At 41.1% G+C, this 15,618-nt stretch overlaps 1 protein-coding gene across 5 annotated transcripts in view; it reads right to left on the bottom strand.

Moving 5' to 3' along the window:
• Positions 1-1,093: 1,093 nt before the first annotated feature.
• Positions 1,094-15,618, bottom strand: part of esr2a (estrogen receptor 2a) — a 37,283-nt gene continuing 22,758 nt past the window's right edge. For 4 of the 5 annotated variants that reach the window (XM_058057564.1, XM_058057563.1, XM_058057565.1 and 1 more), the window contains 8 exons: positions 12,901-13,610; positions 12,330-12,490; positions 11,142-11,258; positions 10,757-11,068; positions 10,541-10,679; positions 8,892-9,025; positions 5,905-6,088; positions 1,094-3,958 (listed from right to left, as the gene is read on the bottom strand). In XM_058057564.1, the coding sequence (XP_057913547.1) occupies positions 3,715-3,958; positions 5,905-6,088; positions 8,892-9,025; positions 10,541-10,679; positions 10,757-11,068; positions 11,142-11,258; positions 12,330-12,490; positions 12,901-13,307 (1,698 nt within the window). In that variant the 5' untranslated portion in view covers positions 13,308-13,610 and the 3' untranslated portion in view covers positions 1,094-3,714. The remainder of the gene's footprint in view (positions 3,959-5,904; positions 6,089-8,891; positions 9,026-10,540; positions 10,680-10,756; positions 11,069-11,141; positions 11,259-12,329; positions 12,491-12,900; positions 13,611-15,618) is intronic. The other variant, XM_058057566.1, reaches the window with a different exon arrangement.

Genomic DNA, 15,618 nt, shown 5'->3' with positions numbered 1-15,618 from the left:
ATCGTGTTTTTGTTTTAGCACTCGAACAATTGACGGAGTATGGTTTAGTTTTGGAGGCTCACGTCAAACGACGGCTAAGCTATGTGGCTAACACTCACCCGGATGTATGTGAAGGCAAACCCGAAAAGTAACTGAATCCATCTGACAAGAGCAGCCTTCCTCAGAGGTAGAAGTTCACCAGAGTCTCCTTAAATGAGCTCCACGGGTTGTCTTCAAAAAGTAAGTACAATATTTTGTCTAAATGAAGGTGTTGTTATGGATCCTGTTTTAATATTGTATCATATAGCCAGTAGCAGGGGTGTAGCCTACTGTTTCCACTTAAGTAAGTAAAGTAGCGATTGGCTCCTTTGTTATAAGGCCATAGATTACGTCACGATCTAATTTGCATAGTATTTGCATACCATGTAAACTGCTGTGGGGAAAAACATAACCACATTGAAAAGACAACAAAGTGGGTAAAAACGCCTTAATGACCATTAAGGCTACAAATAAATTTTATTGTTATTCTAAAATTTTCTATTTCATCAAAAGAAAATATTTTATCCCAGCTAGTGCCACTCAAAGTTCTCCTATCACAATTTGGGCTATTGAGAACTGCCAGAAAAAGTCGCTAGAATTGACGCTAGTCTCAAAAATATGTCGTCAAGCAGGGATTGGAATGTTTAGCGACAAAAACGTCAAGTCACCTACAGAAATTCTGGGTGCCGTAAAAAAAAAAAATAAAATAAAAAATAAACAAATTGCCAACCCCCCTCTCAACTAATCACTAATTTTTAGTAGTGCCTATTCCCCCTTCCTGTCAAAGGACCTTGGAATTGTCCTGACTTTTCCACTTTATACGTCACCTCAGGTGATTTCAGTCCTGGATGAGTGGTATCGGAATTGGCAGCATAAAACCCTTGCATCCCCAGCTAATAGGACTATAGGGATGTTATTTCCTGTCTAGAGGACTCTAATGATTTATGCATTTAGAAGGTTGTAAACACTATAAAAAAATATCCCATTTATAGATAATCGAACTTCTCAAATATGGTCAGATCTGTTTTATGACGGTACAGTAACATCAGACAACAGATAAGAATAATAGAATCATATTTAATTGATATCATTAAAACCATTTTCTCCAATGCCACAATCATGTATTTATTTGGGTATTCATTTCCATTTAAAAACACATCCATGTTGACATTGCCATGTAAAAGCATCACTAGTGTCTGTGTAACAATTACGCTTATTTGATGACAAATAAGCAAATCACAGTGACGAGAACCGCTTCCCAGGTACTAGTGCCAAGAAAGTCTTTATGCTAGATGGTTAGCGCTCCACCCAGCAGTCTTCCAATGTTACTAAGTGAACGCCAGATATGAAGCAGTCGTGTTAAAACAGCACAAAGGTGGTACAAATGGTCAACCTTGATTTTTTTTTTCTCCCCACAGAACATTCAGTGAAAGTTATATTTTAACAAATACGCACAATATAGCACTAGCCGCAAGGAGATAGAAAAATAGGAATTTTCTTTTTTTCTTCCAAATGAGATATTCAAACAAGTGCAATGTTGTCTTAAAGAGCAGCAGTGGTTACAAACTTGACAAAAAAACAACAACAAAAAAAGCCACAATCGGGTGAAACAGTACAACGAGACAGGGGTGTCCAAAGTGACGCCCAGGGGCCATTTTTGTCTGCGGTAAATTCCAAAAATACAATTTAACATGAAAAAATTTTAGAATAAAGTCAAAATATTAGGACGAAAAAATGGGAAAATAATTTTATGAGAATAACATAATAATATGAGGAAAACTAACATTTGATTAGCATAAAGTTGAACTATTAAAGAAAAAAAATATTGTTTTTAAAGTCATAATATTACCAGAAGTTATCTTTAATAAATTAGTTTGTGGAAAATGTTATAATATTATGGGAAGTAAGTGATAATATTACAAAAAAGTTTGGAAAATGTATGCTAACATTTTTGGATTATTGGGGGGAAAAAACAGCAAAAAAGGAAAGATGAGATGCAGATTTTTTCTTAAATGATACGCAACCTCGTAGCATATCTTACAGCACACGTGTTGCTTTACAAAATATCAAAGTGGCCATTGCATACTTTAGTTTTTCACTTTGTGGCCCTCGCTGGAAAAAGTTTGGACACCCCCTTGCTAGGGGCAAGTTTGACAAAAAATTTTGACAAAAAAATTTACAAAAAAAATATTTTGAAAGGAGGCGTTGTCTTATATTCGGGTCAGTGCGGTAACTTGTGTCTACCAGAGCCAACAACATCGCCCTCTGCTGGCCATTAGGATTAAAATGCAGGTTAAGGCACTTTCAGTACTGGCTGTAAAGGTTGATCTTGATGAAGCCTCATACATGCTCAGCATCCAGCAGTTTTATCTATGTCTGCATGTGCTTTAAAAGCTGGTGTTGAACACATGCTGTACTTTACTGTTTGTTGTTTACAATGGCTTCATCAGCGCTATTAATGCTGACTAAGCGGTTTGCTGTTCCAACATTGGTTCTGTTGCTGCTCTGTTAGTAACAGTAATAATAAATGACCATGTGCTCATATGAGTTTTTCAGCAGCCTCTCTGCCGTTATCGCCTACTTCCAATGAACCCTATTGAGGGGTGTCCAAATGTTTTTTCCACCAAGGGCCACTGCTACATGTTAAAAGTCAACCCATGTCCATATGTACACTTCTACTTTATTTTCAAATTGTTTCCTCTGAATAGGATGTCTTCATGCTCATAATACTTGAACTTTTACCCAATCAAATTTTTTTTCATTGCACATTTATTTGTTTTGTTGTTTATAATATCTTATTTTATAATATTCTGACATTTTTAGTCTTTCTACTGTCTTAATATTATTCATTCATTCATTCATTCATTTTCTACCGCTTTTTCCTCACGAGGGTCGCGGGGGTGCTGGAGCCTATCCCAGCTGTCTTCGTGCAAGAGGCCAGCCAATCACAGGGCATATATAGACAAACAACCATTCACACTCACATTCATACCTATGGACAGTTTGGAGTCTCCAATTAAACTAGCATGTTTTTGGAATGTGGGAGGAAACCGGAGTACCCACGCATGCATGGGGAGAACATGCAAACTCCACACAGAGATGGCCGAGGGTGGAATTGAACCCTGGTCTCCTAGCAGTGAGGTCTGCGCGCTAACCACTCGACCGCCGGTCTTAATATTATGACAAAAAATTTCTATTTTTTGTAGTTTTCTTGTATTTTGAAAAATGTGCCAAAGGCCAAGAACACTTTGGACACCCCTGCTATAATTGGATCATTTCCAATATGCACCTTTTCCTCTTATGTCTATAAATTAGAAGGTTAAGGCATGTGTTGAGTGCAATTGTTTGTTTTCATTGCTGTGAATAGCAAGGTTTAAGGCACCGCCTCCAGGCAAACTTTGATGTTTATTTCGGTGTTTTCGTTCACTGTAAAAAAAATTGACGTGAATATGATGTTGTTATTGTCAATATTGTTGATCATCTTCTAAGAGTGAGAACCAGTGGAACTAGTTGGACTTGAAGTCATTAAATACTGCAGGAGTTCGTCCGTGGATGATTTAAAACCGTGTGTGCAAAGAAAAGCTTGAGCTTTTACATAAAACATGTCATCACTGTCTTTTTTTTTCATCTACTTTAGGGCAAGGTCATACAAAGTCATTGCATGGATGCGTTTAAAGCCGAGAAGTGCTCTGCTGGCTACTGAGCACCACCTTCCTTAGAGGAGGTGCTACAGGAGCCCTCCAGCTTGGCGGGAACCTCCTTTTGGTCTGAGGGCTCCTGCTCCTGCTCCTGCTCCTGCTCCTGCTCCGGCTGCTGCTGGCTCCTGTTGGGAAGGCGGGAGCTGTGCATGATGTGAGCGTCCAGCATCTCCAGCAGCAGGTCATACAAAGGCACCATGTTCTTCATCTTCATGCAGTGGAGATGGTCCATGCCCTTGTTGCTGCACATTGGACACATACATTATTATTATTATTATTATTAATATTAGACGCCAAACAATCTAAAAGTGGACAAGTAGGCCTCAAAAGTCCAACCCAACTTGGAGTTCTAACCATCATCATGCATGAAAACAGTTAGTATCCAAGGTAGTACTTGTACGCATACGGTTTTCCTTACTTCCTACAGTTTTCCTTCCTTCCTTCCTACGGTTTTCCTTACTTCCTACAGTTTTCCTTCCTTCCTACGGTTTTCCTTCCTTCCTGCCTTGCTTCCTACCTTCCTTCCTTCCTACGGTTTTCCTTCCTTCCTTCCTGCCTTCCTTCCTACCTTCCTTCCTTCCTACAGTTTTCCTTCCTTCCTACGGTTTTCCTTCCTTCCTTTCTGCCTTCCTTCCTACCTTCCTTCCTTCCTATGGTTTTCCTTCCTTCCTTCCTACGGTCTTTCCTTCCTTCCTTCCTTCCTATGGTCTTCCTTCCTTCCTTCCTTCCTTCCTTCCTTCCTACGGTTTTCGTTCGTTCGTTCGTTCGTTCCTTCCTTCCTTCCTACGGTCTTCCTTCCTTCCTTCCTTCCTTCCTTCCTTCCTACGGCTTTCCTTCCTTCCTTCCTACGGTCTTCCTTCCTTCCTTCCTTCCTTCCTTCCTTCCTTCCTTCCTTCCTTCCTTCCTTCCTTCCTACGGTTTTCGTTCGTTCGTTCCTTCCTTCCTTCCTTCCTACGGTCTTCCTTCCTTCCTTCCTTCCTTCCTACGGTTTTCCTTCCTTCCTTCCTACAGTTTTCCTTCCTTCCTTCCTACGGTTTTCCTTCCTTCCTTCCTTCCTACGGTTTTCCTTCCTTCCTTCCTTACTTCCTACAGTTTTCCTTCCTTCCTTCCTACGGTTTTCCTTACTTCCTACAGTTTTCCTTCCTTCCTACGGTTTTCCTTCCTTCCTGCCTTGCTTCCTACCTTCCTTCCTTCCTACGGTTTTCCTTCCTTCCTTCCTGCCTTCCTTCCTACCTTCCTTCCTTCCTACAGTTTTCCTTCCTTCCTACCTTCCTTCCTTCCTACGGTTTTCCTTCCTTCCTTTCTGCCTTCCTTCCTACCTTCCTTCCTTCCTATGGTTTTCCTTCCTTCCTTCCTACGGTCTTTCCTTCCTTCCTTCCTTCCTATGGTCTTCCTTCCTTCCTTCCTTCCTTCCTTCCTTCCTTCCTTCCTACGGTTTTCGTTCGTTCGTTCCTTCCTTCCTTCCTTCCTACGGTCTTCCTTCCTTCCTTCCTTCCTTCCTTCCTTCCTACGGCTTTCCTTCCTTCCTTCCTACGGTCTTCCTTCCTTCCTTCCTTCCTTCCTTCCTACGGTTTTCGTTCGTTCGTTCGTTCCTTCCTTCCTTCCTACGGTCTTCCTTCCTTCCTTCCTTCCTACGGTTTTCCTTCCTTCCTTCCTACAGTTTTCCTTCCTTCCTTCCTACGGTTTTCCTTCCTTCCTTCCTTCCTACGGTTTTCCTTCCTTCCTTCCTTCCTTCCTACGGTTTTCCTTCCTTCCTTCCTACGGTTTTCCTTCCTTCCTTCCTACGGTTTTCCTTCCTTCCTTCCTACGGTTTTCCTTCCTTCCTTCCTACGATCTTCCTTCCTTCCTATGGTCTTCCTTCCTTCCTTCCTTCCTATGGTCTTCTTTCCTTCCTTCCTACAGTCTTCCTTCCTTCCTACAGTCTTCCTTCCTTCCTTCCTTCCTTTGGTCTTCTTTCCTTCCTTCCTTCCTTCCTACAGTCTTCCTTCCTTCCTACAGTCTTCCTTCCTTCCTTCCTTCCTAGGACAGGCGGAGGCACGGCTAAACCAACGACAGCCATTATTGACGATGTGGTTAACTTGTACACAGAAAAATGTTACTTAAAACATTCTTAGTACAGTTGCGGGATGGCGACAGTTTGACGCAAGAACAGATGGACTCGTGTTCCACTTGGTAGAGTCGTCCTCACCTGACATGGCGGATGTGCGAGAGCAGCATGAGCAGGTGTGCCAGGCGGGTGTACTGCTGGCGGAACGTGAGGCCAGTTTTGGCGATGGCCCACACCAGAGCGTCGGTGACGCCGTCGAGAAGACGCAGCAGCTTGGAGCGACTCTGCAGCTCATCGCCGCCCTCTGAGGAGGCGAGGCACATGTCTGGGGAGGGGAAGAAAAAACAAAAGATCTTTCTGAACCGATGTTTTCTTCTCCTTGATGACGACCATTCCTAAAAGGAAGCTTCCTGTTTGGAGAAAATCTACATGGCAAGAACAGGACAGCTATAAACCAATCAGATTGTGAAGTACGGCTCCATGCTGTGCTAATACACGTGCACTGATGATAACATGTAATATTGCACAAGACGTGTGCTCCGGTCCTCGGGTCAAAAACGAGCAAAACGACGACAAACAAGCATCTTGTCGAGTCTTTGTAGCAAAATGGAGAGCTAATAGGTATCCACTCTTCCGTCTAGGAATGACGCTGAGACTAGCAATTAGCGACGCCTTGTGTTAGTCCACCAGATAAAAATAAATTTTCATGTTAGCTGCTACAATAATAATATTGCTGTGGCTTGGTTAATATACAACTCAGTTATGTAAATGGAACACTGCTGCTGTTTTTTCTGCTTTTTTTTCATGGCTAGGTATTTCCCATGATGTCCATTGCTAGCTAGCTTATATTAACTTGTTTTCTCGAATTACAATGCACAGAAAAGGGAATGAAATATGTCTTCATTCATTCATTTTCTACCGCTTCTCCTCACGAGCGTCATGGTGGGTGCTGGAGCTTATCCCAGCTGTCTTCGGGCAGCCCTTCTCTGCCCTGGACTCCGCCTCACAGGGCACATATAGACAAACAACCATTCACACTCACATTCATACCTATGGACAATTTGGAGTCGCCAATTAACCTAGCATGTTTTTGGAATGTGGGAGGAAACCGGAGTACCCGGAAAAAAACCACGCATGCACGGGGAGAACATGCAAACTCCACACAGAGATGGCCGAGGGTGGAATTGAACCCTGGTCTGAAATATGCGTTCATTCACATGAAAACTGAAAAATCATCTTCCAGTTTGGAGGTGATAGGTTAAAATGTTAAAATTCTAGGAGCTCCATCATGGCTGGCAGATATAATCAAAAATGAACGGTGTGCTCTGAAGTGAAGAAGAAGCTAGAAGCAGTTAAGATTTACACAATGCCTGAGAGAGCTCTGAAAGCGTTGAAACAAGACGAGGATACAGGTGCTCATCTTCACGTACGCTTGAAGTCGTCCAACATGTGTTTTTGCTGTCCACCCACCCCCGAGGGAACACTTTTGTGCTTTCAGCAGCAAAGTCCATCACAACATCCTCCAGTCGACCGTCACATATGAAAACCAATCTTCTTGGCTCCGGCTGGCCAAGAAGGTTGCTCACTGAGAGCTCCAAATATGTCAAAGCTAACATGAAGTCCATAAATACTTTTTTTGCTTTGGACACTGCAAACTAGCAGCAGCGAAACACACCAAAGTGTGTTTTCATTACGGGCTACAAAATAAAATGAGTGGTTTAATGACTTCTCTGGGCCTGTAAAATCAGATGCTGAAAACCAAGATCTAATAAAATGAAATTGGCAGCAAAGATGACATTTGATGTATTATTACTTTCCAAGCAACCTTTGCCAAAACTCTTTCATTCAGAACTTCTAGAAATGTCTGTGAAGTACTGGCTGTCTTGTGTTTATTATAGCAGTAATGCTAGGAATTTAGAGTTTATGTATTATTTATTTTTATAAATAATATATTTTATAATTAATAAAACAATATATTTTATTATGTATTTATTATTTGTTATTTATTATTCATACTTTTTTATTTATTTTATTAATTTAGAGTCATTAGTATTTTTTATTGTTAGTAGCTTTTTCATTCATTCATTTTTTTCATTTTGGTTGTTCATTCATTCATTTTCTACCACTTATCCTCACAAGGGTCACAGTGGGGGGCTGGAGCCTATCCCAGCTGTCTTGGGGCGAGAGGCGGGGTACACCCTGGACTGGTCGCCAGCCAATCACAGGGCACATATAGACAAACAACCATTCACACTCACATTCATACCTATGGACAATTTGGAGTGGCTAATTAACCTAGCATGTTTTTGGAATGTGGGAGGAAAAAGGAGTACCCGGAGAAAACCCACGCATGCACGGGGAGAACATGCAAACTCCACACAGAGATGGCCGAGGGTGGAATTGAACTCAGGTCGCCTAGCTGTGAGCCCTGTGCACTAACCACTCATCCACCATGCAGCTTTATTGCTTTCTTTCCTATTCCAAAAAGCTTGCTAAATATCATATTTGTACTTAAATGCATTGGTTTTAAATGAAATAAAAAAAGAGGAATATCAAAATGCCTTTTCTGTATTTGGCCCTCCATGGAAAAAGTCAAAACAGGAATAAACGAACGTCATCCTGCCTACGAACAGCCACCATGAGCCTGGATGGAAGGTGCTGCAAATGGACGCTCTAATGGTCTTCTGGGTATTCTGTAAAAAGGTTTCTTATTATCTCCTCCAAGAAGACCTACTAATATCCGTCTGCCAGGCTGATTTTACCTGAGCTTTGTCAAAGAAGCAAAAGAAACACCCATTAAAACTGGACCAGATATATTCATTAAAGCCCCCAAAAATATGTTTTGGCATTGGTTTGCAGAGCTGTGGTTACGTGGAGTCATTTTATGTTGTGACTCACGGCTATTACACAAATGATGAGCCATGATGAAAGCCGCACTGGAGGAGACGGTGCAAAAAAAAAATTTGTTGGAGGTGGAAAGCTCAAAGGACAACGGCTGTGCAGCAATGCCGATACGCTGACCCTGTTCACACCAACACACACACATGCACATTTGTCCCATTGAACGGCTGGATACACTACCCCGTGTTGCAGCAGGTGTGTGTGTATGTGTGTGTGTGTTGACTCACTGGAGTTAAGGAGGATCATGGCCTTGAGGCAGACGTACTCCTCTCGCTGTAGCTTGAGCTCCCTCACTCTGGACGTGGCGGCGACGAGCATGTCAAAGATTTCCACAAAGCCTTGCACGCAGCTGCCCTCTTCTCTGCCGCACAAACACAACCTTCGTCATTCCTTCTTGCTAATGCTAATGGTTTTATTTCATTTGTACATGCATCAGATTACAATTGAATGCATCACATAATCAGTTCCCAGTTCCACATGTCCAAAAGGAGTAGGAAGAAGCAAAACTTATTAAATCCTACCCCTCCATCTGGTACTTTTACAATCAGTAACTGTTACATTTGTTCACTTCCTGCTTTCCATAATACAGTTTAAGGTTTTTTTTTGTTTTTTTTTTTTAAATAATGCACCTCATACCGAAATATGAGGTGATATGACCATACAATGACATAATGGGTACCATAGTAAGTGTCAATATAGTGATATATATAGCACATCATGACTGGTTCAAGACTCTTCATCCTTGTATTTAGCAAACATCAACTGTTTGTATTGTTTCTTGAGATACACAATATTAAAAATTGACATACATTAAAAGAAATGACAGAATAACAAAATAGGAGAAGTAGTGATCCCCAACACGAGGATGTAATACTAGTAGTATCCATACATGGACAATAGCTATATCATAAAATCACTTTGTAGGTGTTCTTTGTGAACTGGTTACAAACTGCTTATCTTTGTTAACACTTTTAATCGCACATTCCTGATTATTTAGATTACATTTCAGGATTTCAGATCGTTTATACCAGGGGTCTCAAACTCAATTTACTTGGGGGCCACTGGAGCTAGGGTCTGGGTGAGACTGGGCCGCATCAGGTTTTCCAAAAAAAAACAAACGTATTTATTAACAACAGAAAAATATACAACCTTTTTCAGTGCTTTGGTTCCGATTTTCTACAAGAAAAGCTCTGATAAAACATTCCACTGTTCTCAAATATCTTGAGTTTTATTTTTCTGCACAAAATAAGATGAAAATAAATAAACAAATCAAGAATAAAGAAAATCAATCAATCAGTAATAAATAAATATAATAATAAAACGGCAAATAACAAAAACTTAAGAAACCACATATAGTTGGTGGGTAGACTAATTATTTTTTTCAGATTAAAATGAACAAAGCATTATTAGAGCCCTGTAGACATGACAAAACACGACTATAGTCACATTTATACTCTTTTTATTTACAACATATTGCGCAACTGCAGGGTCTTGAGACACATGCTAACTCGCAAACTAGAGAGCTAGCGACCTAAACGGTAGCCTTCAAGTTATTTCCTTTAAACTTAAATAGCCAAAAACTTCCCACTTCCACACAGATAGGGAGGATAACTATTAACAGTTATTTAACCTTTAACATGAACATTAATCAAATGTAATAATTTTTTCTGGGTACATGATACCATACAGCATCCGTGTCCTGCGTGCCACATTTGGCCCGCGGGCCGCGTGTTTGAGACCCCTGGTTTATACTATTCAAGTAATACGTAAAAGCAGCAAGCAACATATAATCTTAGTTGCACACTAATTGTCCATGTATTTTTGTATTTCATATTCTAGACTTTATGCCAAGCATGTGAGGTTTCTGCTGAGATACCTGCTCAGGCTGAGGTCCGGGGAAAAGATAAGCTTCCCTGGGTGGTTGACCGACCTCCACATCAGTCCTATCATCAGCACCTCCAGCCAGCAGCACTCCAACAAGTGTACCTGGTCTAGCAGTCCAAGCTCCACAAACCCTGTGGACGTTAGGAAACATATTTTAGAGTTTTTCCACCAAGCAGACGCTGAATATTCCAAGTTCAAATTCGCCCACCTGGGATCTTCTTAGCCCAGGTGATCATGTGAACCAGTTCCTTATCGGCAAGGTTGGTCAAAGACATCATGACATTGGCTTCAGTCAGGGGCCTCCTCATATCCTTCATCAGGTATATCTCAGGTGGCTCTGCTTCCATGATTCGCCCTATCAGCTGCTCTGGGGTCAGCGGAGACGGGTTGAGTTCTGTGATGGCACCACCCACCGCTGGTTCGGCTAGCTCCGTTCCTGCATGAGTCCTGCTGTGAGAAGACAAAGCGCTCACTCGCCTCTTCTGTTGGTTCCTGTAGCTTCCACGCTCCTTCCGCATGCCTGGGTGGAAGATCGCAGATGAAGGTGAAGCTAGCAATGAAACAAAGATTTCAGAATAAAAGCGTCGTCTCACCACATTTGGTCATGCCAGCTTCATAGCATTTACGGAGGCGACACGCTTGACAGCTCTTACGGCGGTTCTTGTCGATGGTGCACTGATTAGTTGCTGGGCAGATGTAGTCGTTGTGACCTGATTCAAAGAAAATATAAATACAAAGAAGTAAAAACACCAGGTTAAGGTAGTTGCAGCAATATCGCTCTGCTCTGAAAAAGCATACAAGTCATAAACATTTACAATAATACTATAATAACTTTTCTATGATGGTCTTGATAGTGCATGGTGTACTGCCAACCGCTTAAAATTAGAAAATGAAATACAAATAATTGAAAATATCTCACAATCTGTAGACAGATAGTGATGAAACATCAGAAGATGACAAAAAGAGAATGTTAAAGGCCAGATTTGCCAAAATCTACAGCAAAAGGTCAGAAATAGCCCCGACGGTGCAGGGTATGCTGCTTATTGCTCAAAACGGAAAAAAAACCCATTGAAATTAAAATAAAATAAAATAAAATAATTGATTTTACTTGATTTTGACTCACTGTGTCAAAATCTGTAGCGAAATAGCAATGAAAATGCAGGAAGCAACATCAAAGACAGAAATAGCCCTGACAGTGCAGGGTATGCTGCTTAATCCTCAAAACGGAAAAAAACATTGAAATAAAAATAAAATAAAATAAAATCATTGATTTTGACTCACTGTGTCAAAATCTGTGGCGAAATAGCAATGAAAATGCAGAAAGCAACATCAAAGACAGAGAAATAGCCCCGACAGTGCAGGGTATGCTGCTTATTGCTCAAAACTGAAAAAAAAAACATTGAAATATAAATAAAATAAAATAAAATAATTGATTTTGACTCACTGTGTCAAAATCTGTAGCAAAATAGCAATGAAAATGCAAAAAGCAACATCAAAGACAGAGAAATAGCCCCAACAGTGCAGGGTATGCTGCTTACTGCTCAAAACGGGAAAAAACATTGAAATTAAATTAAATTAAATTAAATTAAATTAAATTAAATTAAATTAAATTAAATTAAATTAAATTAAATTAAATTAAATTAAAATAAAATAAAATAAAATAAAATAAAATAAAATAAAATAAAATAAAATAAAGACAGAGAAATAGCCCTGACAGTGCAGGGTATGCTGCTTACTGCAGTAAATGTGTAAACTCCATTAGATGCATTCCTATGTCTCACCTTGTATGCTCCTTTTGAAGAAGGCTTTACACCCTTCACAAGACCACACACCATAATGGTAGCCAGAAGCATAGTCATGGCAGACGGCACAGAAGTGAAGGTCAGCTTTTCCACCCGAAGACCCGACACCTTCTTCGCTATCCTGGGAACTTCTCCTCTTGCTATCAAAGAAGCGTGTCAGCAAAGGTAGTTATGATGGATAATGGAGCAGAATACGAGGACACTTTGGACACTATATTTTCTAAATCAACCTTAGGCATATTGGATCTGATATTTGACCTTTGAACCCAGCTGCCTCAAGCAGTTTTGAATGCATATAGTGTTGTTGCTCTGATGTGGTGAAACTGTTTTTAGAGCACGGGTGGAAAGTGATGGCTAACTGAAACATGGCAAGGAACGTGCTGTGCTGGTTTGAACTTTGACCCCAGTGATCTTACACACCATGAACTCTTCCAAATCAACAGAGGTCTGATGACTACATAGTGATTGTGATCGGTAAATAAACCGACAGCGTTGTTGCTCTAACATCCAGTCAAATAATAGCATCAAATAAGGTCATGTGACGTCCTACCTGGTAGTCAAGTCTCTTTCCCCTGGTGACAGCTCCACCCATGGACTCTGGACAGACTGGCTGTGCTGAGGGCGTACCTGGGAGGGGTGCAGCGATCCGGGCGGGCCCACGTGGCCATGGCCCGGCCAGAATAAGGAGGGCCTGAGGGACTGATGAACAGAGGAGCAGTCTGAAAGACCCGGTCCGGCGTAGAAGATAGTCGGACTGTAGAAAGGGATGGTGGTAAAGTCATGGCTGAGGTCGGTGTAAGGGGAGGGGATACAGATGGGCTGGCTGTTTTCGAGGGACAGACCGGGGGAGGGCACGCTGAGGATGGGGGACAGGACACGACAGCCCATGCGACTGTAGTCCACCTCCTGGTGCTGCAGGAGGGGCTGATCCTTGTCTGGAGGGGAGGTATTGGCCATCGCAGCTACGAGGATGTGTCACTAGGGCTGGAATTCCTACATCATCCATGTAGGATGATCGGAACGCTGTCTACAATACGATGTCGCTTTTCCAGGACATATGTGCTAATATTCACAGTTATTTATTAATTACTCCCGATCCCTAAACAGTGCATGGGCGTGTTTTGCTTTGACTACACTCGCTGTTACATTCCAGTTTAGGGATGCATCCTACAGAGGAAAAGATGAGGCGCTGGGGTCCATAAAGATGTTCAGGTTTCAGGCCAGCCATGAGCATGAAGAGTCGTGGGGCTGGCACATCGCCTGCAAGACAAACAAACGGCTCTATTAAAGATTTAATGTTTATTAATTAATGGGTTTTTTTTGCCTATTTTAAGCATTTTCAAGCCAAAAACCGTTAATGCTAGGAGGTATTCTACACTGGTCACTAGGTGTCAGTAATGTTGCTGTAGGTTTGAATTCTCTCACAACATACTGCTCATCTCTCAACTGCTGACATCACTTCCTGTCCTCCACACGTCGGAGTACATTTATTGCAACACTCACAACTGTGAGTCTTATTTATCTCTTACATGGCTTAATTGTTCTGATTATGTCTACTTTATTGGGTAATACGGTTGTAAAAGTGACTATAGGGGTGTTATTTCATGTCCAAAGGGCTCTAATAATGTTAATAATAACCTGTATTTAGAAGGTCGTAAACACGTTTTCTATGCTCTAATTAGAAAATGTTTTCCTCACGAGGGTCACAGGGGGTGCTGGAGCTGTCTTTGGGTGAGAGGCGGGATACACCCTGGACTGGTGGCCAGCCAATCACAGGGCACATATAGACAAACAACCATTCACACTCACATTCATACCTATGGACAATTTGGAGTGGCTAATTAACCTAGCATGTTTTTGGAATGTGGGAGGAAACCGGAGTACCCGTAGAAAACCCACGCATGCACAGGGAGAACATGCAAACTCCACACAGAGATGGCCGAGGCTGGAATTGAACCCTGGTCTCCTAGCTGTGAGTTCTGCGCGCTAACCACTCCACCGCCGTGCCGGCCATAAGGAATTCTATTTCGCAGAAATTCCCACTATGATTAATTATTGATGAGATAAATGATTAAACATTTCACAAATTTTATGTCCCGTATAACACAGAGTTAAGAAGGCGATGTTATGTTCAGATAGCTTAGCATATACTGACCTACGTTGGATTAGTTTTAGCATCTTTTAAAAAGTGGCGTCTTTTATTTTTGTCTGAATGCGGTCCTCTGTGGAAAATGTTTGGACACATTGTGTTGTTTTGTGACGATTCTATTTTTATTATCCTCTGGTGAATTTGACGTCTATTAATACACGCTGAATAGCACAAAATGTCCGCCGAAACAAAAGGCAGTAGTAGCTAAAGTGTTTTGATCTTACAAATCTTTAGTACGTTTGATCGAGTGTAGAATTACGACAGCTGCTTGGCTTTTGAACATCTTACGTCTCTTTCGTCAGCGCTAATGACTGGGAAGCTAATCACTGGGAACACCGAGTATAGGTAGGATTGCAAGGTTAATAGTTGTTGTAAATATCCCATGTTACAAGTCCAATCTACTCAAGCTAGAATTAAGTTATTTGCTATGGAATACTTCTCTTTTAGTTAGCATATTTTACAAATGTTATGGCAGAGAACATGAAATATGATTAATATTGTACTTTAGACAGACACCTGTTAAGTCAATACACACACACACATCACATCCCAGGAAAGTAAAGGACATATTCGTTTGCTTTTACAACATCTGATACAGTCAACTCAGCAGAGTTAATCATTCCTGGGTAACAACAGCAGTCTCGTCGTCACTCAAAATGTTTGCGTGCTACTTTTTGGCATCAAGCCTGCTTATTGTCAGCTTATTTCTTAACAAAAGTGAAACAGGCCGAGCCATCTTTGGACTTTGAAAGACCACATTGATTTGTCATTTGAATGGTTGAATGTTAAAATCTGTTATTCAATGACATTTGAACTCAACTAGACTAGACTTCCACAGATCACATTGACCCCGTGATCACTGATTGTTGTGAGGAATGGGCTACTCTTTTAACGCTTCGACAAGTTGAAAACATATAGGAATGAATGTCTCAGCACAGCCTTTACTGGACATAAAGCAGGAAAACAGAGAATTCCCTAAAAACATCTTGGGTGGGGGAAATAATAATAATATTAATTTTATTTATGTGGTCAATGATATTTTTGCTTTGTCTTAAAAATGCAATAGTGAAAATGGGTTGAAGGATACGGTGCTGAAAAAGAACTCATGTACCTATTTGA

Source organism: Doryrhamphus excisus, chromosome 19 (genome assembly GCF_030265055.1).
Source record: "Doryrhamphus excisus isolate RoL2022-K1 chromosome 19, RoL_Dexc_1.0, whole genome shotgun sequence".
Taxonomy (NCBI): domain Eukaryota; kingdom Metazoa; phylum Chordata; class Actinopteri; order Syngnathiformes; family Syngnathidae; genus Doryrhamphus; species Doryrhamphus excisus.
This window is presented reverse-complemented; position numbering and strand designations above follow the sequence as displayed.